At 36.2% G+C, this 25,199-nt stretch overlaps 1 protein-coding gene across 8 annotated transcripts in view; it reads left to right on the forward strand.

Annotated features, from left to right (window-relative positions):
• The window catches only part of NTNG1 (netrin G1), a 259,982-nt gene that overhangs the window by 175,126 nt on the left and 59,657 nt on the right, over window positions 1–25,199 (forward strand). For all 8 annotated transcript variants that reach the window (XM_087890013.1, XM_034437383.3, XM_087890014.1 and 5 more), the window contains 2 exons: window positions 1,972–2,144; window positions 6,427–6,453. In XM_087890013.1, the coding sequence (XP_087746139.1) occupies window positions 1,972–2,144; window positions 6,427–6,453 (200 nt within the window). The remainder of the gene's footprint in view (window positions 1–1,971; window positions 2,145–6,426; window positions 6,454–25,199) is intronic.

Here is a 25,199-nt window from a genome sequence, read left to right on the forward strand (position 1 = left end):
GGAGAATGTTTAAAAATTAAGGTAAGAGCTTAAAATCATGTTTTGGGGAATTACTTTTTTTATTAGAATTTTGCAATACAGTAAAAATATCAACATAAAAATAAGAAAATGAAATAAGAAGAAGGTTATTAGACAGGTAGCTGAACTTTGAGGATACTGGCAAACACGGCTCATATTCTCATCTCAACACAGACTAATTGATCAGAATACAACAGTGCCTCTTTGTCTTCATGCTTCATCAAAGCATGATGAATTTTTGCCCATCAGACCTAAACTAGTCAAATTAACTAAGAAGTTTCACAAATTTTCATTCTTTTATTCATAACAAAAGTAGGAATATTGTTTGGCCAGTCAAGCTTATAACAGTTCTTGTGTTCAGGAACTATATGTCTATCTTGCAATCTTGTCTTTGAATTTGACTTGTCAACTTGAGCTAGATTCTGTATGCATTCCAAAACAACCTGGGAGATATAAATTCAGGACTATTCTGTGAAATGAGGATGGAATTAGTGTAGTCTTCTCAATTTGGTCTGATTTCTTATTTGAAAAAAGTCCTGTTTCAAGAGCTCTCAGAAAAACGTTTTATTTCAAGCATTCTTCTCTGAAGGGCTATAAAATAATCTTTATTGAATGGCATCTTCTTTTTCAACAGCTTTTTAGTTATAATTCAAATTAAAGGCAAAAAACAATAAGAAGAGAGGTTGATTTCTCAACAGCAGGTAGTTTATGTCTCCCTTCTCTCTGTGTGTCTGTCTGTCTCTCTCTGTCTGTCTGTCTGTCTGTCTCTGTCTCTCCCTCCCTCCCTCTCTTTCTTTTGCTGATATTTAAGTATATACACTCTTAATTCATGCTACTTAACCGGTCACAGGTTATTCTGAAGAATTCTAGAAAATATAATTTGAGAACTAATTATCGAGAAATATGTGTTGTTGTGATGCCTCACTTACACGCACCACAGTAAATGGATTTTATTCAACACACATACACACCGCAATTCCAAAAAAGCCCCTACCGTGTACATTTCCAGCTTCTGTTTTGTGTAACAAAGTTTGGAATTTTGTTACATGAAACAGAAACATAGAACAAGAACAGAACACAGACCAAGGAACTAAACACATTATTCTAGCAATGTCCATCTCTTAGGGCAGGATTAAATAGGCAGGATTAAATGCAGCCCTTCACAGAGGACAAAGTTGACTCCTTGCAAGTACTCTGGCCAACTGTTGTTGCAACTGTCTCCTCTCTGCCTTGCATATCCTTGGATAGGAAGGAGGCATGGGTTCCACCTCCTCATAGTCGCTGGCAGCTGCTCATGTCCCTTGCAGCTGCGACTTCCTTGGCTCAGGCTCAGCCTGCCGTCCATCCGATCAACTCAGCTGTGGCTGCTCTGTTGGGTTAAAGCCCTCTGTTCCCTGATCCAAGCCCCAATGCCACTCCGTGCTTGCTTCCCTTGAGGTGCCAGGATCTGGCTCATCCTCCTCTTCCACCTCTGAATTCATATCTAACGAGGGGTCTGGAGGCAGATCCATGACAATTGTTAGTCTCTACTCCTGTACACATACATAATACAATATATACAAAAATAAAACTTCCAATTGCCAAGACTTATAACAAGACTGAAATTAGAATTAAGTCAAATGTGTAGTTTCTAGAATGAAGTAAAATAATACTGGGTTAAATATATGTAATTATTTTGATCGGAGCACAAGACTCATTTCCTATTCTTTTTCCTGAAGTTATTTCAATACACACAGTATAGATACATCACTTACTGCATTTGTTCAAGTTATTTGAAATAGTTCTGGGCTGTTCATTCTAACCAAAGTTAAATTTCAGCACGAGAAATTCATTTTTTATTATGTAGACTTCAGTTATTTGTATACTTATTGCCAATCACTGAATTTCAGCCAGAACAACACTGACTGAAATTAAATTGAAAGTGTGCTAATGTCTTGCTTTTTCTTTTATCAGGTGCAAGTGTAATCTTCATGCCACTGGCTGCAAAGTTGAAAATAAAAAATTACTATGCGAGTGTGAACACAATACCACAGGCCCAGATTGTGGGAAATGTAAGAAGAATTATCAGGGACGTCCTTGGAGTCCAGGTTCCTATCTGCCCATTCCTAAGGGCACTGCAAATATCTGTGAGTGCACAACATTACTACTGTAAAACCTTGGGACCTTGGGTTAAAAAAAATCCTATAAAAATTCAGAACCAAATTTAAAACATGTCTGAAATGCTATGGTTTATTGGAATATTAAAATCTTTATGGTTTGCCCAGTGTTATGCATCTTTACTTATTTGGAATAAGTGCAGTGGGCTATATTCTTGGACAATGCAAGAAGATAGTGCAAAAGAAATTATCTGTTCAAATAAATCAATAAGGAAATTGTGATCTATCTCTTCTGTTCTATCAAATTTGCAATGTACACACACACACATGTACATATACCACACACAAATACAGAGTTCACATGTAAGATATGTTTTTCTTTATGAACACAGAACTGAGATAGTATTAAATGTCCAAAAATCTAATGCACCGAATTTTAAGTTAAATTTCTTCAGTCTTTATCTAATTACTACTCAACATTGGCTCATACATGGTTGTCAAATTCTGATCTTTAAATAAAAGTGCAGAAATGGTTCAGTTTGATACTCAATACTTTGTTATGAGGTCAACGATCCAACCATTTTCTGTGATTTTGAAAGTGTGTGAGCCAATTATGAAAATGTTATGGCAACTTCCCAATTTGACTAACAAATGTATTGCAAATGTCTCATCATGTGACTGTACTGTTCTTTACCAAATAATGTGTCAGTGATTTTCACATGAATTTTATTTATAATGCATTAAATTGCTTGATTGAAGACTGACTGACTAAACCCCTTTTTATGAAGTTAGATAGCCTGAATAGGTTACAAATTGTTTATTTTTAAGAATGTTTTTAGATTAACTATTATTATTCACCATGCATAAACCCAGCATTTTTGTTAGTTTTAAGACTTTTTGTTGAGTTGTGGCCAGTTTTAGATGTGTGTGAATTTCAGGCACTGTTTGTCATAGAAATGTGTCTTATTTTCATCTATGTGTCCATTGGCTCTTAAAAATCATGGTGTAATGTTCCTTAGAATGGATCTGATGTCTTCTAAATATCTTTATATACTATACTTATATAGTAATTACTATATAAGAGACACTTTGTTCCTCCTGCTTCCAAATATCAATCATTCTTGTAGGATTATTCAGTTTATGGGTACATTCAAAATTATATTCTGGGGACCTAATAATTTTGATGAGATGGATAAGAGATGGAGTACAATTATCTAAATCAAGTGGGACTTAGTATACTTTTGACTCTTAACACTACCCATACATTTCTCTTTCTGTGTTTAATAGGAATATTGAGAGTAACACAGTATAGATTGCAGACAAAAATGAGGGGGAAAGGCATTAAAGTACAATATCTATCAATGTCTTTGAATCCCTGATAATTAGATTTGCATACCTGAACTCTTGAATGGGGGGATGGGAAAAGCTAGCAAAGAATCAGCCATTAAACCTTGCAGTGTAAATTTGTAATTTGTAATAGTCTAGAGTCATCCTGTGTAACCTGGGCAGCCATATACATTTCTTGAATAAATAAATAAAATTAAAATTTGTAATTTATGTATGTATTTATTAGTTATATATAGCTACCCATCTCACATATGTGACTTACAAGTAGCTTACAATGAAATAAATAGCATACCTAAAATATAAAAATAAAATAAAATAAAACACATAAGAGCCAGGTATCATCCAACCAAAGGTGAAATTCACTTACCTTCCCTACTGGTTCGCAAATGTGAACACATGAACCTCCTCTGTGCATGTGCAAGGCCTTGCGTGCATGCTCTTTGCTCACACATTACGTCCATGTGGATGGGCAGAGCCTCCCGCAGTCACCACTACTGGTTCACCCGAACCAGACAGAACCGGCTGAATGCCACCTCTGCATCCAACCAATTATCGAGCCAACGAGATAAACTCTATAACATCTCCAGGGCCACAGGCAAAGGCCGTAAACTAAGTTTTCAAGGCCTTATGGAAGGCCTGCAATGACACGGCCAATCTAATCCCTGAAGAAATGATCTTCCAAAGGACAGATGGTGCCATAGCAGAAAAGGTTCTCTTTCTAAGCCCTACCAGTCAATGCTCCTTCACTGACTGTACCCACAACATGCTCTCCTGCTGAATTGGATAGGATGGATAGAGATAAATGGCATTTTATAAATATTTGATAGCTCTGATTTGTATACAATTAAAACACAAACTTTGGAAGTGGAGAAATGGGTGGTTCTGTGATTTACATAGAGCTGAGGGTGGGACTCTTGCTAAATAATTCTGTAAACATTAAAAGTTTGCCAACTTGCTCTATGGTCTCATAGCCCATCTGTATGAATTCACAGATGTCCACTCAGCTGCAATGACAGGTAAGTACTAATTCTTAGTATGCTTCAGGTTTATGACAAAAACAGCAATATGTCATATTCGGAACGTTATCTCACACTTCAAAGCAACAGCTGTAAGGAATCAAGCCTCACAAATGAATATTTCAGGAAAGAGAACCTTATCTAGCTTAATGTAAAAGTCATAGTCTAAGTAACAAGCCATGATGAGAGCATGAAATTATAAAATTCGTAGCAAGCAAGATGAGAAAAAGTGAGCCTTCAAAAAGAATGAGAAAATATTTTATAAAGCATTAACTTCTAGTGGAAAGGACACTTTAGACCACTGAATTAAAACTTAGAAGCTGTGTTCAAGCTACTCTCTTAAACATATTGAAAAATTATGGGATTGTTTTTTCCTCTCACAGAATTCTGAAATAGAAAACTCATTCTGAATTCTAAATTCTGAAATAGAAAACTCAATTTATCTCCACTAATTTCTATGATATCTCCCAATTATTCATTCTAGTGAGGGGAATGTCTCTTTTGTTTTATTTTTTAGAAGTTCCACCCATCTTATCAAACCCAATTTATACATTACAAAAGTAGTATCCACCCGCAAAAACAGATAACTGATTGGATTTTTCCTAAAGGAGACTGCAGGATTTCTCAGGTTAGGAAGTTTGTGTATGCTATCAAAATTTGATCAGAGTGACATTCAAAATGAAATTGGAATAGAATTTCAAAATAGCAACTTTATCTATATAGACAAGGATGCTTAGGCATTATGATGATAAGAGATAGAAAGAGAGAGATCCCATTTGTTTTCTCTATCTTTGACTGTAGTTAACTTAAATGGGTAAATGGTCAAGCCTTGCTGAAAGTCAGGTCCTTGTTCTCTTGTTCTGGTACTATTGAGGGAAATCACACAGTTTGTAACTTCCAGTACCATATATGTCTCAGAAAAGAAATTAACCAAATTTAACTAATTACTTCAATTGGAATGTGTTGTATTCCACATCTGCATCCAACATACTACATGGACAATGCTTTATTGGATATCTATTGTAGCCTTTGAGCAATATCCTACTGTATACCTGTTGCTGAGTTACAAGGGAAAAAATGGAGGGGTCTGCGGCTAAATTATAGGTTATAGGGTGCATGAAAAATCCATAGTGATTGTAAATTTGTTCTTGAAGCATACTGAACATAATACTCAGATTGAAACATAGGATTAACTGTTCTTTTATTATTCTGTTCTGGTATTTAATGAACATTCTTTTGCCTTTGCAGATGGAATGATGAACCAGTTGATCTTACATATTCAGACTGTCTTTCATAAATGTTATTCTCTGTGGCCTTGCAGGATTTAATTGGTTCCTTTTCTCTTTAGAGTGGGCAAGAAACTACGGTACTCTAGTCCATTCTTATGAGAAAATGCCACCTTGTTCTAAGAATGTATTAAACGCACCATGCATAATTCACTTTCAAGCTATTTAGCTACTTCATAAAATTACTGCTAAATGTGTTACTCTTGTTCTCTTTTGTAACTTATTATAAAGATCCTTGAAGCCTCATTCAAGCATTAGTATTCATTGGATACACAATGAGGGTGTGTAGTCTTCATCCACTTGAGTCATGATGGCGATATCTTAACAAGGCAAAATATCTATGCACACATATGAATCTTTGTAAGAAGAGAGCCTACATGTGTACAAGTGTACATAGTATACATCTGTATATACCTCTATATATAGTACTAATATCTGTATATATGATAGTGTAAAGTACAGGTGTATAGTGTATATGTTTCACACAAGCCAGGGATTACCGTATATAAAATGCTTGGCTTTGGCTAATTCTGTCCTTTGCTTCTTGATACTTATTCTTCATCTTAATATCAGTGCAGCCATGTAAAAGCTCTACTGTATTAGTGTCAACATGTTTCCATTCCTAACCAATATTCTTTTTCTTCTTCTTCTTCTTTTTTCCAGGTATGCCCAGTATTTCCAGCATTGGTAGTAAGTAATAAAGAGCAGACTTAGGCCAGCTTGGCTTGTTGTCCAGACTCTGAAAATCTATTTTTCCAACATCTATTTCTGTTTTCTTTAATGCCTGCTTTGTGATAACCGGAAAAATAGTATTATCTCCTTCCTTCAACATCTGCACATCATAAATATTTATGTTGAGAGGGACAAAGGCTTTATATGTCTCCTAACACTGCCTCTTGCAGCAAATGGATATTCCATGATCACCAAACAAAAGTGATGGGAAGCTAAAAGATATCAATCAAACTGAGCTAATATTTTTCAAAACAGGTATTGTAGAAGTACAGAGGACCCTCTAAAATTTTTTTTACAATATATATTCCAACAACTACAGAAAATAAACTAGCTGCTTAAGATGGCTAAAACAGAACAGGGAGTTATAGGAACTTATAAGAAGTTATATTTAAATGATTTCTGTTTTATAGTTTTTAAAATTAAGATGTTTTAATGCTAAAACTTATAATTTAATAATTTGTATATAATTTAATAATGCACATTTTCCTACAATGACACAGATTGTAGTTTTAACAATATTTAAGCCATTTCTATTTTTTCAAATAAAGATTTTTTTATCATTTCTCTATTGATTTTCTATAAAGGAACCAAACAAAGGAACAATTTGAAACATATTTACCACTGTGGATTGCTAACAAAAATTTCTGACCTGTGGCCCACAAAGTAGTTTCTTGTGTCAATGTTAATCTGAGATTTTGGCATCTTTCCTGTTTATCTCACAAAGTTCTTACAAAGATTTTTATTTTTATTTTTCAATGTTGAAATAAAGATTTAAATCATAATATTATGAATGCCATTTTAGTATAAAAATAAATTAAATTGTATTTAATTTTGGAATCCTATGGATGCCATCTAAAATGGTCACATTGACATGGTACCTCCTGTTGCCAATTGCTGGCTTATCTTGTGGTGGTCAGAGGTTTTTGATGACAATGTTGTGATACTTATAAAAGAAAAAAAAAGAAACCTAGCTTAAATTAAGGTCATTTCAGTTAATTTTAATAATATCCTTGTTTTTTATATAAAATATTTAAATATAGTCTGTATTGGAAATATTTTTAATACTATATTTGACTAAGTCAAAAGTTGCTTTTTCCTAAGTCAAGTAATAGAATAACCTTATAGTATTCTTAAGATGCTAAAAGAAACTGGAGTCCACATTAATTTTTTTGTCAAATATGCATTGTGACACCACAATTCAAAATGCACTCTTAGATACTTATGACTTCATAACACAAGTAGGAAAGGGATTGAGTATGTGTTATGATGTGCACTTCATTCTTTGGTCCCCTTGGACAACCATTCTTACAGATGATTGTGAAAAAATAACATGTAAAACTAATAGTGAAGTAAAGCATGTCCATGTTCTGATAATATTGCCATGTTCTGCCAAATTTCCCATACATAAAATTTTAGTTATTCCTACCTGTTGTTTGATAACACTTCCATTTTTTCCCCAAATATATTTAGTTTCTATTTATTGCCAATGCTCTACTTTATTGCTATCATTAATAAAAAGAGCCACAGTGGCACAGTGGTTAGAATGCAATACTGCAGGCTACTTCTGCTGATCACCGGCTGCCAGCAGTTTGCCAGTTCAGGTCTCACCGGTTCAAGGTTGACTCAGCCTTCCATCCTTCTGAGGTGGGTAAAATGAGGATCCAGATTGTTGGAGGCAATATGCTGACTCTGTAAAACTGCTTAGAGAGGCTGTAAAAGCACTGTGAAGCAGTATATAAGTGTAAGTGCTATTGCTAATATAATCTACAAATAGCAAAACTTCCCCTCTAATCAATAAAAATATAAAGAAAACTATACCAGTTCAGATTGAATTCTTTGTAGTGTCATTATTTTCTGTAAAATTGCCCATATAGCAAATGTTTACTTTTTCAATTTGGAATATTGTGTGTTCATTATTTGATCAATGGATGAGAAAAACAACATTATAATATACATACATACATACATATATATATATCATCTTCTTATATAGAGAATCTAAATATCTACTCAAATTTAGACAGGAACAGGAAGAAATTGAATATGAAATATAATGAACTTGTAAGAGAAAAATGCATTAAAACTGAATCTTGCTAAATAAGATTTATTTATCCACCCAATAAATATGGTTCTGAACCTAAAGGTATCTGAAATATCCTATTCAGCATAGCTGAAGTTTGCCTGGAATGCCACCTTGAATGCATGTGTACAAAAAGGATGAATAAATAAATAAATAAGAGTATTCTACATATATTACTTTTTGTCCCTCTGACTGACATTCTTTTTATATTTTTAAGACATTTTGCTCACATTTGGATTATTAACTCTTGGGAATAAATTAGCCATATTGCTTGATCTGGAAGGGTGGGGAAAATAGAAGAGAACTAAAGAAAGTCAGGAGGAAAATACTATTGTTCCTATATAAAGAGACAAACAAAATTGTTTTAACTAACAGAAATTGATATATGGTAAAATAGTTCTTGTGCATTTGACTGTTGTTACTGTTTTGCATGTATTTATGTGGTTGTAATGTCATCTTACACTCTCATGGAGCTTTTTTCACTGCATTTGCCATCTCTGAGCATCAGCAGGTTATGGCCTTAACAGAGAAACTCAACAGCTTTAATCAGAGATGATCTGAAAGGATGCACTGTTGCCTTCTTTGAATTTTGGATGCTTTATACAAAAGAATGACCAGTATCATTTGCTTTTGTTGAAGGATTTTTAAAAGGATTTTGAAGAGTATCTTCAAAAAGTCAACCTCTTTTATGCATTAAAGGTAACTCTAGTTCATGTTTTAGAGTTACTGGAATATGGTTCATTGATACGATACTCTCACAATGCACTCTATCGAAGAAAACAAAATTCCTTGCCACATTCTGATCTACTGTATTTCACAGTAATGAACACAGCCTTCTAAATAGATAGGTGATAGATAGATAGATAGATAGATAGATAGATAGATAGATAGATAGATAGATAGATAGATAGATAGATAGATAGATGATAGATAGATAGATAGATAGATAGATAGATAGATAGATAGATAGATAGATAGATAGATAGATACCAAGTTATTTACATGATTTCAAGAAGCTTTTTTCAACTGTGCATACACAGGATATGTGTTCATGTTATACAGATTTTCATATTGTAGAGCAAAATGTTATCAATATTGCTTGCTTTAGAGTACAGATCTCTTTATTTTGATTTTATCAGTTCAGTAGAGAAAGGAGAAAAAATGAAGAGAAAGAAAGAAAGAAAGAAAAAGAAAGAAAGAAAGAATTTTTTAAAGTAGATGCCTATGTTAAATTACTGAGATTCCAGTGATCAGAAAAAGGCTGTAAAGGATGTATAATAAACACACACATACACAAAAACACACAATATGCATATATAATTTTACACACATATACATATATACATATATGCATGTGTGTGAAATTGTAGAAAATACAGAACTATAGGGATGCATATATGTGCATGTATTTGTATTTTCTCTCATCTCAGTGAAATTTGCAATTACCTAGTATGTGTGAGTGTACGGTTAAAAAATCTTGGATTAAAGTAGTAGATCATTCCTGTTTTTGCACAGTGCCAAGAATGGTCATTTTGACATCCTTTCTGATCATCTCCAGGATAATTACAACAGAGTTTTCCCCATTAAGGTCATTTGTACCTTCAAGTGTCTTTCAGTTGAGTAATATGTACTTGGTAATTTCCTACATACTTGATTCCAATGCTGACCTTTTCAACACTTTTCAGCTCAGGCTGGGGAAACAAAAACTAAACAAAACTGGTGAGATGGTTAGCAATTAATGAGTCCCAAAACCAATTTTAGAACACTATGAACCTTTTTTTAATAAGTTTATTTCAACATAACACTCAATACAACCATTTTTAAATTATCATAGTATAGGCAAATATGTCAAAAATATTTTTCAGATTGAATATTTGAGAATAAATCTTGTTCTTTTGTGCTTTCCTTAGATAAGTGTTAGGTAATTAACAATTTCAGAGGTTCAGGCTCTCCTTCCTGTTACAAGAGACATGATACATTTGTTCACCAGGCTACTTCCAATTGTTAAGTGGATTGTCATATTTTTAGTTTGTCTGAATATAAGAATTCTTTTTATCTAGACCAGGGGTGTCAAACTTGCAGGGGTCACATTGTCGTCACATGACATATCTTAACTTTTTCCCCCTTCACTAAACTGGGCATGGGCGTGGCCAGTGCATGATGCATCCAGGCCATGGGCCACAAGTTTAACACTCCTGATCTCGACAGTAGTACCAGGAAAAGGATTATTTTAAGTGTCTTTTCCCATACTGCATAGAATATATGAGTTTATTAATGTTAGAGAATATTCAGATATATAACCCTCTCTATCTCGAATAGCTAAAGTGCAAGTTCTGTTTCCATCGTGTACCAACCCATTACACTTTCTTTGCAATAGCCTTACTAGTATTAAAATCTTTATTTTATAAAGCGTGAAAAACAAAATCTACCCTTACAGCTTGCAATGCACTCTGCCTTTCTTTCTGGTCCTCTGCCTTCCATCTCTATGTTGTCACTGCCTGTCACATCTGCATAGCTAAGATTGTTATGTACCAGGTAGGTATGCTGTCACTCAACACATCCAGTTCCTAATCCGGGTTTCTCCTCCTCTAGCCCAGATGAAAATAATCTAGTTTGGAAGCCCTGCTCTAAATGAACTGATTCTTAACTAAATACTGCATCTAATCTTCCTTCAGTGCACCATAATGTCACTAATTATGCTAAACAGGTAGTTAAAAAGAGCACAGATTGATAGAACATAAGATTGACATGACACACAAATAGTTTCACTGGGATGATTGCCACCTCTAAACCCTATTAGTAATAAAAGTGTTGTAATATAGGGGAAAAATGAGGCATTAAAATACAAAACCAAAGTGTGAAGCTATTACATTATATTTATGTAGCTGTTTTGCTTTTAATTATCCAGTTCAGGCTGTAATTGTACCTGATGGTTTCTCCCAATACTAAGGTACACCTGAATTGTTCTTTAATGAGTATAGCAATATATGAGAAATACGGGAGAGTTCATTTATATAGCACAGATTGTGAGATAAAAAAGAGTAAGGCAGAAACTCTTCAAACCAGAAATTTGTCAGCTCTGGTCCACAACTGAAAAGCTAGATGTGGCAAGGGAATTGAAATCTATTTCTTTGCCATCCTAACTAAGCAAGCTAGCAGAAGATGCAGTAGTGGTTAAGAGTACAGGGATGGGGTGGCAAGAAAAAAGACAGATTTTTATATGCCATTTATAATGGAGAGTTACCAATTTATTTTTAATATAACTGAATGGCCAAGTTCAGTGGAACATAAAAAATAAGTGGACAGATTTTTTTTTTTAAAGACAGAAAGAAAATAGAGATTCAAGATTGATTAGGGTGACTTTACTAACCTTTTGCTCGTATATGTGGTTCCTACAAACTTAGTAAACCTTATATATCGATCCTTCATGCCATATTTTATTTAACTCTTATGAGCAATATCTTCTCCAAAAATAGGCTGTTGTTTTTTCTATCAGACTAAGTTATTCATTCTATAGAAAATATTTTTATAACACTAGTTTCAGTATAAAAAAGCTTTGCAATTAATTTGCAATTAATTATATACATTTTTATTATCATGCTAACCAAATAAAAACTGAAACAGTGTTTCCATGGCTAATTCTTTCAGTTTATGATACCATTTCCTGATTTTGTATCACAAAAGACAAATATCCTTTTCTTGCATTACCGATTAGCAATTGTCAATTGTTATATCTCCTACTTAATATATCTAGGCTGCAAAACTCTGAATGGCCAGTAGATAACCACAGAGGCACAGGAAAAACTCTTTGCTGCCATTTAGTGGTTGTGTGGATTGGTGTAGCTCAGCTATACCAACCTTATTCACAGTGAATCTTTACTATTTAAATGGGAGATAGAGAATAAAAAGCAGACAATTCCACATAGCAATACATATAAGGCAAAATGGGTTTATGGGAAATTATCCTATCATAGTCACTAAGAAGTTGTTCGTTATTGAAATTCTGACTAAATGAAAATTAGGAAATATGATAAACTAAGAAATAATTGAATGTGATGAACAGCAATTATTGCAAGGAACTGTTGGTATCAAGGTGGAGTGGTTGGTATTTGTAACTATTTGGAGAACTTAAGAAAATACATACTCCACAGAAAATGCAACTTGGTTCACCTAAGTATTTTTTTCTGTTTAAATCCAAAGAGAGATAATTAATCATGGCTGATGTATGATAAGAAGCCACATTTATCTTATTTAGGGCATATTTGCAGTTATTATTGTACTGGCATGGCATAAGTCTTACAAGGCCACAGCAAAAGAGCCTCTTCTGCATGCCATTTAACCACAATGGTCTTCCTTTGGTCAAAATACACAAAGTTGCCAACTTTTTGGTATCTGGACATTATCTAGGATTAACATTACTCCAAAGCTCATCGGAACTGGAAACAGTTTCACAACACATGTAAAATACAAGGCTTCAGCAGTTTCCTTATTGCCTTACAAGTGGAAACACATCACCAAAAAAGGGGGACAAAGGGATATGACAAAAATCACATTTCATATTTATTTATTTATTATTAATTCTATAGTGTATGGCACCCATCTCACCTAGAGGTAACTCTAAATGGCTTACAACCAGATAAAAGGATATGATTTCCACATTGGGGTACTGGTGTTTTCTTATTTTGCCAAAGGTTAAGAACAGATGGGGAAATAGTTTCTGTTTTTTTAATCTAGACCTGTGTTAGGCAGCCCTTCAGACAAAGAGTGCTTTCTAATGGGACTGTGCAACATCAAGGGTTAGTGGGTCAGAGACAGAAAGGGCAATCAGCAAAAGAGAAGGCCAAAGCAGTTCCTGGAGAAAGCTAGATGTTACCAATAGTGCTAATTATATTTGATTTTGCAAATCAAATTACACTAGTGTAATTTTATTTTAAAATTGGACAACAGTCAAATAAGGTTTAGGCACTTATAGTGAAACAGTAAAAAAAAAAAAAAGACTATTCTTTTCGTTTCATTCTGAAGACCTCACAGCAACTTAAATAATATTCAAATGATTCCCTTGAGGGTGTTGTTCCCTCTGAAATTAGGGTTGACATATGTTGCTATTATGTTTTCAGAGATAGATTTGTTAGAAATCAGCAGCTGAGCTTTTGCACAACCTGGACATACACATTAACTTCTCGTAATGTCTGGAAATAGTTGTGTGTTAAGTAGAGGAAATACTTCAATTGCCGAATGATCTTAACTTACAGTTCAGATCCGTTTTTGATGCTATTCAGACCTCTGTCAGGATGTTTTTCCCTCTTGCAAATTGTTCTTCTGCATATGCCACAGAGTCCAGGTTTCCCTGGACTGTGTCACTTCAAATTACATATAGGACAATCGGATCTGAATGCCATTGCCAATGCTACATAAGTAGATAGCACTTCAGCGAAAATACTTGGCAAGACTGAATGCAAACGTGTGTGTGTGTGTGTGTGTGTGTGTGTGCATGTGTGTACATGCACGTTATAGCCAACCCTGCTGCTCTTAAGGCATTATTTTGCTATCCCATAATAATAGAAGATGGCGGTTCTGCTGCCAGTGTTGAAATAGGTACCCAAATACGAGTTGTTGATAAATTTGTCTGTAAATTAAAGTACTTATTTACATAATTGCAACAGCTTAATTTTGTGCTTTAGTTCAGAACATTAAATATCCCAGTTCATTAAGATGCTTAAGATACTGGAGATTTTGAAAACAACAACAACAGTGTAATCTTTATGTAGGGTGTTATAGCTTCAGGTATGATGAAACCCCAAGCAGAATCCACTCGTACCATTTCCTGTTGAAAATGTGTTTTTATTACTAAAACATGGTGTTTTTCTTACAAAAAAGAGATATTTCTTATTTACAATAAGCTTCTTTATCCCATGTCTGTAAACTATCTTAATCAGAACACTGTTCAGTTTCCCTTATGTAGGTTCACTAGTCTAGCATTTATTTCTATGCTGTTTTACTATTCTTTCTTTAAATTGCTTTTCTAATCTTATAGCTCTAAGTTAAAGTTTCTATATTCTATCCTTATCTACCTATTTTATCCAACTATAGCTCTCTCACTATTCTTTCTTAGTCTTTATTGTCTTAAAATCTACAGTCCCAATACATAGCCTCTTTTCATTTTTCAGCTCAATCTTTGCTCTGTCAGTCCTAGGCCCAGATCCAGGTACCACTAACACCTTCTGCCCTGGTTGTTTTTGTGGCTGAACATAATTTCTGCTGTCAGCTGCCCTTGACCGTTGTAATGTTGGGGCTGCTGCTAGTATTGCTTGATGTTACTATTGGGCAGTGTCCTCTTGGCCCTATGAGACTTCTTCTATTTCAGTTTATTTAGGTCAAGGACTATGTTGATGAGATTCAGTGGCTCTTTGCTCAGACCTCTGTTTCCATCTTCTACTTGGACTTTGTACATCGCACTTAGGTTCTTCTGTTTAGAACACTTTTGTCCCGGGTTGCCTTCACCAACTTTTGCCCCCTGGATCCTGGTTCTCCCACCACTCCCACTCCCACCCACATCCTCTGGTGTGTGCCATTAGCCACTCTTACTCTTAGCCAGTTTCTTGCTGAGAGCTGCTCTGATTGGCTGAACAGAGCTGTGGTGGTGCAATGGTTAGAATGCAGCATTGAAGGCTAACTCTGCCCACAATCTGAAGTTGGTAAAAACCAAAGCCAGCATTTCATCAGAAAAACCAACTGCAAGGCATGGCAGAGGAAAAGTGATGGTTTGGGAGCTGCTTTGCCATATCAGGACCTGGGCAGCTCATCCTAGAATCTACTATGAATTCTTCATAGGTGATTGAAGATAACGAAAAACCATCTGTCAGAAGATTGCTTGCCACCTGACAATGATCCTAAACATTCCAAGAAATCTACCAAAAAAATGGTTACAGGAAAAAAAAGAAAAAAATGGAGGGTTCCTGAATGGCCAAGTCAAAGCCTAGATGTACATAAATCCCCCTGAGATGCTATAGGGCTGTGATGGCGAATCTATGGCACGCGTGCCAGAGGTGGCACGCAGAACTCTCTCTGTAGGCATGTGAGTCGTTGCCAGCTGCTCTTCTGGTTTCCGGTGCACACATGCATGCCAACCAACTGGTCTTCGTGTATGCCAGAAACCTGAAAACCACTGGCCGGTGCTCATGCGTGTGCCAGCCACCTGGTCTTTGGGTTTCCGGCACGTGCATATGCTCCGGCCAGCTGGTCTTCACACGTGCTGGAGCTCTGGAAACCCAAAGACCAGGTGGCTGGCATGCACATGTGCTCTGCCCAGCTGGTCTTTGGGTTTCTAGCGCTCTGGCACATGTGTGCGCATGAGTGCGCGCACACTCCAGTTTGGGCACTCAGTGCCAAAAAGATTCGCCATTACTGCTATAGGGTAATTTGAAATGGCTCTGTATGCAAAAGAAACCTTCAGACATCATACAGCTGAAAAATATTCCTCCGACTTGATATTATTCCTAAGAAATTGAGGGTTCCTCTGCCAAAGGGAGCAACATCAGGTATTAGATCCAAGGATGTATTTACTTTTTCCACAGAGGAAAATGTCATGTCTGTTAATTTTTTGGTTGAATAAATGATTGCAAAGTCAATTTTTCATAGGTTTTTTTTTTGTTCAGTTAAATTACCTCTATTTTTAAATACTGCTTGAATGAAAAAATACAGGTCCTCACTTAACAACTGCCCTGTTTACCAATCATACTGTCAAGGCTTTAAAAACCAAGAAAGACATGTAGAATGTCTTCTGAGCAGTTTCCTTTATTGTTCCTTACCTTTAGGATGAAATCTTGCCAAACTAAAGCAAACTACTTACTTCATTAAAAAGTATATTCTGAGAACTGTTAAGGGGGAGCTTTCTTTATTCTCTTCTTCCCAACCAAACTATCTAAACTTATCCTTTGTCTTTTTCAAAAGACAACTGGACTTTGTTTTTCCTGGAAAACATTTTGCTTTTCATCCAAGAGCCGTGGTAACATAGTGGTCAGAATGTAATATTGCAGACTAATTCTGCTGACTGTCAGCAGTTCGATCCTGACCAGCTCAAGGTTAACTCAGCCTTCCATCCTTCTGAGATCTATAAAATGAGAACCCAGATTATTGGTACAAAATGCTGAGTCTGTAAAATGCTTAGACAGGGCTGTAAAGTTGGTGAAGCGGTATATAAGTCTAAATCTTATTTACCTTTTCTCCTGCTTCATTTTTCTTCTTTCTTCCTCCAGGCAGTAAGTCAGCATCTGCTAGGGCTGCTGTTTCTGCGGCTCCATCTTCATCTTCCTCCTTCTCTGTTTTATTTTTCCTGCTTTCTCATTCTCTTCTTTCTGACAAGATACAAAGTCTCCACTGCAGGGGTGGTATTCAGCAGGTTCTGACAGGTTCTGGAGAACCGGTAGTGGAAATTTTGAGTAGTTTGGAGAACCGGCAAATACCACTTCTGGCTGGCCCCAGAGTGGGGTGGGAATGAAGATTTTGCAGTACCCTTCTCCTGAGTGGGGTGGGAATGGAAATTTTGCAATATTCTTTCCCTGCCACACCCACCAAGCCACGCCCACAGAACCAATATTAAAAAAATTGAATTCCACCACAGCTCCACTGGCATGTTGCTCCTCCCAATGTCAACGAATGACCCCTTTTTGAGTCAGCCAAAGCCCTTTTAAAAGTCCAGCTCCTCATTTCCCAGAGGGCAAGGGCTTAACAGAGCCTAGGTGAAGGAAGGGAATGGGGCCTTTGGTTGCACTTTGTCTAGCTTCTCACACACTGAAGAAGTCAGAGACAACAAGAAACTCAAATGAAAAACTTTTCCATTTCCAGGTTACTGTTTCCTCCAGCATTTCATAATTGAAAACAGGAATATTCTTGTATTCTTTTAGCACTACGATCCTCACCCATAGAACATACACATGTTCTGACACATTGCTGAACTCTTTACCTGCTCTATCCTTTCCTTTTATAGCTTCCCCAGGACTATTTCAATAGCTGGTGTATCAGCAAGCTAATCATAACAACTTCCTTTTAAAAAAAGAAATGAACATAAGGTCATTTAATGCAATTTGGTATTTGGTATTCTGGTAGCTGATCTGGTAATATTCATTCCAAAGGAATTGCAACTCAAAAGACACATCACCAATATTTACTACATTGAATTCTCTTTAGACATTTAGCTGCCAATGCTCTAGGTGCATTGACTGATAGACAGTTCTTTGGATCACACTAACAGACACAATTTTGCAACTAGTAGCACAGTTTTTAAAAGGGGGCTTGAATCAGGTTGCAGGTTATAATAAGAAAATAGTGGACCATTTGGTAGTACTTTGCACCATTTTTACAACTGGGGCTATTTTCCAAAACCCTGTTTTCAATATGTTCATCATCCTTGCCATATACTCTGGGTTAACCTGTGGATATGGAAATTAATCCAGCAGCATCTTGAGCTATTTTCTCATTTTTAACATGAACGCTTCAGTTAAAAATCAAGAAGGTCTAATAAATGTACATATGCAACATAGCAACTCACAAGCTAAGAGTTGGAGCCTTCACCTATACATAAATAGAAATATATGTGTGACCAGTATCTGTAGTAGTAGATTCTATCTATCTATGCTCAGAGCCCTTCTTGGCAGAAATAGACTTAGGCTTGCCTGCATTGTCCAGTTCTACTATGAGGTGTTATGGCTCTGTTGGAGGACATGTCCTCAGCTGAGCAGAATGGAATTAGAGTAGAGTTCTCCTACTTTCCCAGATTTGCAGACCGGCACAGACAGTGGCGGCGGGGTGGAGAGGAGAGGAGATGGTTTCATGTGCATATGTACGCCGCTTTTACAAATGCAGCTACACACAAATACTCACCCATCACGGCTCTGTTCTGAATGGGCTGTGGCCAGGCAGAAGGCCATGGACCAGAGCTTGGGGACTCCAGAATTAGAGGGACCGCAATCAGAGGTATCCAGTAACAGCAGACTTACTGGAGAACCCACAGTCCTGAAATCAGTGACTCCAGTCTGCCTTTTATAGCATCAGCAAGTTCCCAGACCTTCTCTCTCACAGCCTGTGACTGTTTCTCAGTCTCAGAAGTTCACTTCAGTTTCCTCAGTCCTAGGCAAAGATGCTTAACCAAGCTTAAGTGGCAGAAAGCTAACCTTCCTAATTGTAAGAGGCTAGTTAAAAGACATAGGAATGCTAATGGAATGTCAGAATATGGAACGAACACCTGTTCTGATTTACTTTAGCTGGTGACCAAGTGGCAAATCTACATAAGGCGTTCCCTCTTGGGAGCTGGGAATTACTCTTCAAAACTCAGCTTTCATCCTCACGAAGGTTGTTTTGCCATCCCTTGGATCTTGGAATTTTACCTGAGCTTATCTTGTATCTCTGTTCTTGATTGTTTACCAATTTTAATGTGTGCCTGACCTGTTGGACCATGCGTGCAGGTTATCCTCGGAGTACTATGAAATAACTTTTTCTAAAGTTCCTTATTCTCTATTAACTAGGAAACAGCTTAAGCTCAGTTAATCTCTGGCTGCAATAGATTTATAGCCTGCTAATTCCCATTCTAGCAGCCAGCCAAGCCAACACAGAAAAGATGTCTTAAGGTTTTCTATATCTCTTTGCTGCCATCTAATGATGGTCTGGTCAGTACATCTCCTGCAATTGCCACCAGTCTGTTTCTGCCAACCACTCTCGTCCCCAGGCATTGTGCCACCAGAGGCAGATCCTATGAGATTCCTTTGTGAGCATCCACAACCCTGCAAAGGCTTTGTTTGTTAAAAGACTGAAGGCCTGGCCAGGAGGCAGCCATTACATTTATCTTGACTGCATAAATATCACTAGTCCTGAAGACATATTAACAACAACTACTACAGGGGTTCTTAACCTTTTTTTTTTTTTTTTGCAATGGACTCCTTTGAAAGCTACTGCCCCTTTCTCAGAAAAATATATATAAATGCATAAAATAAAACACATATAGATTGTACTACAAAATAAAGCAATTATGCTCAAATGCTAGGCATCAAAATATCAAAAGGTAAAAATTATGTCATGTTGTACAACCATCCAATCTTTTATAATGTTTACAAGCATTCAAAGCCCTGATTTAATTATTTCCCATACAAATTCACACACTCTCTGAAACCTATCCAGACACCAAGTTCAGAACGCCTATATTAGTGCCTTATTCATTCTGTCTGCAACTCTAGGCATCACGGCCATAATATCTAGTTTGATTTTACATCTTTATTTTTCCATGCACACCCAAGCTTTTATGCCATCTACCTTATAAACAGTGCATAATTTTAGTGACTTCTGGCTAGATGAGTGTTTCTTAACATCAGCCACTTTATGATGCATGGACTTTAGTGGCTGACTATGGAATTCTGGGAGTCAAAACCCATGAATTTTAACTATGGCTAATGTTGAAAAATATTGGATTAGACCTTTGAGGATCTTAATTTCTACCCAATAAAATGTCTGCACATATAGTTTCTATGCAACTGAAAAGCCCAGTTGTATAAGATTCCTGAATCGAAGTCTTTGCATGTAGACTCCCCTTTTGCACTCAGACCTTAGTGTCTTGAAGCCTCCTTAGTTTTACTAATACATGGAGTTACATTCTTGTAAACAAATCCACAACTTCCCATTTTCTATTTCCCTGTGGAGAAACACTTTATGGGAAAAACAACAACAATTGACTGTGTTGGTAAGCCAATAACATTTGCTATAATGGGATGCAAACAATTCTCTGCTAGGAAGGTGGAAGACAATCTCTTGGAACCATTTAATAAATGTGATGCTTTTCTTTTCTCTGCCACCTCAAGAAACCAGACCTGGAACAGCTGCAAGGAAAAGCCAGCTGTTGCCTAGCAACGCTGTCTTAATTTTCTTTCACTGGAAGAGGCCTAAGGGCAGCGGCAGCAGCAATTAGTGTGGCCAGATGCCAAGGAAGACAGGGCTTCCTCTGCCTCCAGTAATTGTCACAGGGAATTTCAGCAGGTGGAATTTGTCAGGCAGGGACAGGAGGGGAGGGGGAAGCTACACTTGCTAGAAATCCCAGTTTAGAACCCTAAAAGTTAAAGGTAAATTGAGCCCGGTATCTTCTGTCCCTCATCAGCCTAGCAACTGTTTAGATTTTGAGGTTTATAATCCATGGATTTCGGAGAGCCACCTACAATAAAAAAATAGATTATTTCTTTATTTCCGGATGGCAGACCCATCTGCTAGCAATTTTCATGCTTATGGACTTCAGCATTGGGGGAACAGAACACATTTCAATGTATGCATGACAGAATAGGTATTTTACACCTTTGCAAAAAAAAAAGAAGAAGAAGAAGAACTGGATAACACCAGTTGGGATCAAGTCAAATTCTCTTCATTTTGGTCATGACCATATTATATACACATACATTCAGAATAAAAATAGTGCAGCTGTAAATTTAAAAACATAAAAGAATCTCAGATTCTCCATAGTTAAAAAAAGAATTAGGGCCAGTTGGGCCAAAAAGAATTAGCTTTCTTGGGCCAGTTGAATACAATTTTTTCCTAATCCTATAGACTACCACACAAAACTTCTCCACTTTTTTTTCTGTCTGTCAGTCTGTCTGTCTATCTATCTATCTAAATTGTGACACAAAATGAACATGCTGGTAAAAAACAACAACATTGGGACAATGTAAGAGTATGTCCTTATGGAGGACATATTCTATTGCTCAACCTTCCCCAGAGCACAAAAAAAAATGCCTCCAACATTTTCTTATCTTAATGACAACAGTGACCTTGGAGAAAAAAAATCTTGCAATTGAATCCTAGTCTTCAAAAGAGATTAGAGATTAGACTCAAAAAAGATTGGCAAAAATCTATAAATGTATGGAGAACGAAGCCAGGGATTAGATTAATTTTCAGCCATAGTTAAGATCCAAATCCTCTACCTTCTAAAGTCTAGCTGAGTTTGAATAAATTGGTTCATTTGCTGATTTATATGCATATGTGCTCATTTGGAACTGGAGTATTGTTTGTTTGTGTTGGTGCCTTTAAGTCAGTGTTGACTCCTGATTACTGCCAACACTAATCCCTGCAATTTTCTTGACAAGATTTCAGAAATGGTTTGTCATTGTTTTATTCCCAGGGCTGAGAGAAAGCCATTAGGCTAAGGTCACCAACTAGCTCTATACTAATGGAGGATTAAAATTCAGTTCCTATCCCAGTGCCTTAACCACTTCTCCAAAGTGACTCTCTTAATAGAGACTAAGGACTGTGCATTTAAAATGGAATTTACCTAGATGTAGTGTACATGTCTCTGTTGTGATACTGAAGGTTGCCTTTTCATGTGAAATCCAGGAGTAAGAAAGTTCCTCTTTCTTCTCACTATCATCTACCTAGTGACACCAGAAATTGAGACTTTCATCCCTTCCAACTTCCAAAAAAACCCCAACAACTTATAAGCAGAGTTATACAGAATGACATTCAGTTAAAATCTATTAGTATTCCCAATTCATTGCTAATTATATTAATTCATGAAAAGATGCAACAAATTTAAGGATTGTTTCTATGTTACTCTTATGAGGAAGATGCCCAAGTGGAATGGGAGAGTCTACAAAGTAAACAAATAAAATGGTTAATTTGGAGTCAGGTAGCTGTGTCCAGATTCCACAATGCAGGAACTAAACTTCAAAACTTGGTCTGGCCAATGATTTGCTACTATATGGACATAAATATTTATACAATGGTCCATTTTATGTCACCCATCGCATTTAAAAAGATTGTGTTATCCCAACTACTGTCAAAATTTGCCCTAATGTCCAATTTCCAGCAAAAGCTTTCTTTACTCTCCAAGGAAATGTACTACTTTTTAAAAACCCAATCTACTCTATCTGCCATGTTCAAATAAACTGGATTGGAATAAAACTTCAATTCATTAAAAATTATGTGGTCATCTGACCACATTTGTTAAGGAATTCCCAAAGTTATCCCTAGTCTATTTATTTTCAAATTGCTTGTTTTTCATTATTTTTAATATAAAATGTCATATATAGATAACATAATATTTCACTGTGTACAGTTAGTCCTTGATTTACTATCTCAATTGAGCCTAAAATTTCCATTGCTAAGTGAGATATTTGTTAAGTGAATTTTGCCCCATTTTACAACCTTCCCCAGCCACAGTTGTTAAGTGAATTCCTGCAATTGTAACAAGGTTATTAAGTGAATCTGGCTTTCCCATTGACTTTGCTTATTAGAAGATCGCAAAAGGTGATCATATAACCCCAAGACATTGCAACCGTCATAAATATGAATCAGTTGTCAAGCATCTGAATTTTGATCACGTAACCATGGGGATGCTGCAAGGGCCATAAGTGTGAAAAATGGTGATAAGTAACTTTTTTCTGTGCCTTTGTAACTTCGGTCACTAAATGAACTGTTGTAAGTCGAGGGCTACTTGACATAGTACTGCTATGCCTTATGGCTGTTGTTGAGCAATAATTTGCCAAGTATCATAGCACATATCCAGTAGGGAAAAGTTGAGAGTTCATTGTTAAAGTATAACTATGTTTTATGGGGCATAATCATTTACAGAAATAAAGGCCTGTTCTCAAAAACCCTGATATAGCAGTGCTTAAACTAATCAGATCTGGTTCTGTTCTTTGCCTAGATAGGAAGCAGTGTAGAAATCCTATAAATAACATCCTGGAGAAAATATGAAATGTAAATGTAACGAATACATTCTCTGTCCTTTCACATATCCACCGTGCCTAAACCAACTATATGTCCAATCCCTGTGCCTTTTCATGTTTTTCTTTTAAAAGCCTTTTTGAGATTATAGGCTGAATATTACAATTCTATATCTTTTCTTTATCTGTATCTCTGCGGTGATCTCACCACTATTATGTTATTTTCCTGCTGTTCAGGAAAAGAAAGTTTCTAACAAATTGCAGTAAATGAATGAGTGGCTATTATATATCCCAGCTATTAAAGGATTCTGACTGAAGCGTGTTGAGAATGACTCATTTTTTCCAGGTACCTAAAGACTTCACAAGCAGCCTCCAAAAAAGTCTTTGGGTGACTCAGAAGTTTTTATCCCACCATTTAGGCATGGAATAAAATGACAAATGGACAGAGATCCGGTGATGTTCATAGAATATCCAGCCAAGAATGGACAAATTACAAAAAGCATCCCTTAATATCTTGCGTGGCTGTTACAATTTTTTTCACAGAAAAAATGTATAATTGATACAAAGCACAAAAAGAAGTTGTGTTCAGAGGAAAGCGTTTTCATCCATAGTTCAATGGGCTTTGGACTTGGGGGGGAGGGAGGAAGCAGTATGGATTCAATGAGATAGGTAGTTGAGTAAGCCAGGAAAATTATTAGACAATGCAAATGTTAGATTTAATGAATCATACATACCAGTATGACTTTTACTCAGGTAAACAGGTACAGAACTTTTCTGTTAAACAGCAATTCATGCTGAACCCATTAGGTGTTATTTCCTAACAAAACCTGCATAGGATTGAGTTGCAGCATTGAAAATGCCAAAATTAGATGTGAAATTTTTCAGGTATCCTTTGCAGATACAATCACAGTTATTGTGCATGGGAATAATATTAGATCCTAAGGAGTCCAGCCATGTTGTTATCATGGATTTCCCTAACTCCTTTTTCTTTCTCTGTTTCTTCTTCAGGTACACACTAGATTTTAACTTCTTCCTGTATATTCTTTCTATTGTACTTACCAATCCTATCACATGAAACAGTGTTATCTCTTGCTTTCCACCTTCCATGTTTGCCTCTTGTTCTGCCTGTCCACTATGATCTCCTACTCTCTCTAATCTCCTATCACCTCCTCATCCAGAGGTTCACATTAGTTCAGAATAGAAATATCCACTTTCCATGTTTGCTACCTACTGCAAAAGGCATTGTATTGGAGGCAATCTAAGAAAGTGAGCAACTATTTTAGAGCTTAGCTTCAACTTAGCTTTCATTTCAAATGGCTGATGTTCTCCAAGGAACATTCTAAGCTGTTATGATGGTCCTTCTAGACAGGAACCAAGTTATCATTTAACCTCTATTCTGTGTCTGATACCACTATTATAAGGATTGGTTTAGTAGAGATGATCTTTTGGAAGCCCATGGATCTTGGACAGCTTCCTTGCCAGCACAGAACCAGATGGTACCCTATTACCAGATCCTTTGTTTACAGCCTTTCTGAGACCACATTGTTCTAATTAAATGACTGATTTAACATTTATTTTAATTTCCTATTACATTAATGCAATCAGAATAACTTCTGAAAATAAGACCCATTTATATATTTTGGATTTCATGATAAAAAGGAACCTCTTGAAACATTGGGCTGGTGATTTTGTTAAAAATTAATCCTCAACTTAATCCACTTAAAGGTTTCTGCCCTAGGCTACAAAGAGCAGGTGTTTTTGCATGACGGATTTGTAAATACAGCAGAATATGCAAAATATTCTTCACTCCTCCTGGGACAGACATCTATAAAAGCCAAATTACACAAGTAGCTAAATTATTTGTTGTAAAATACATGCAGATTTTTTAAAAAATGCATACGAAGAGGGAAAATAGCTTATTCTCTCCTCCAAAC

The sequence above is a fragment of the Pantherophis guttatus genome, chromosome 3 (assembly GCF_059756535.1).
Source record: "Pantherophis guttatus breed Tessera chromosome 3, ASM5975653v1, whole genome shotgun sequence".
Lineage (NCBI taxonomy): Eukaryota > Metazoa > Chordata > Lepidosauria > Squamata > Colubridae > Pantherophis > Pantherophis guttatus.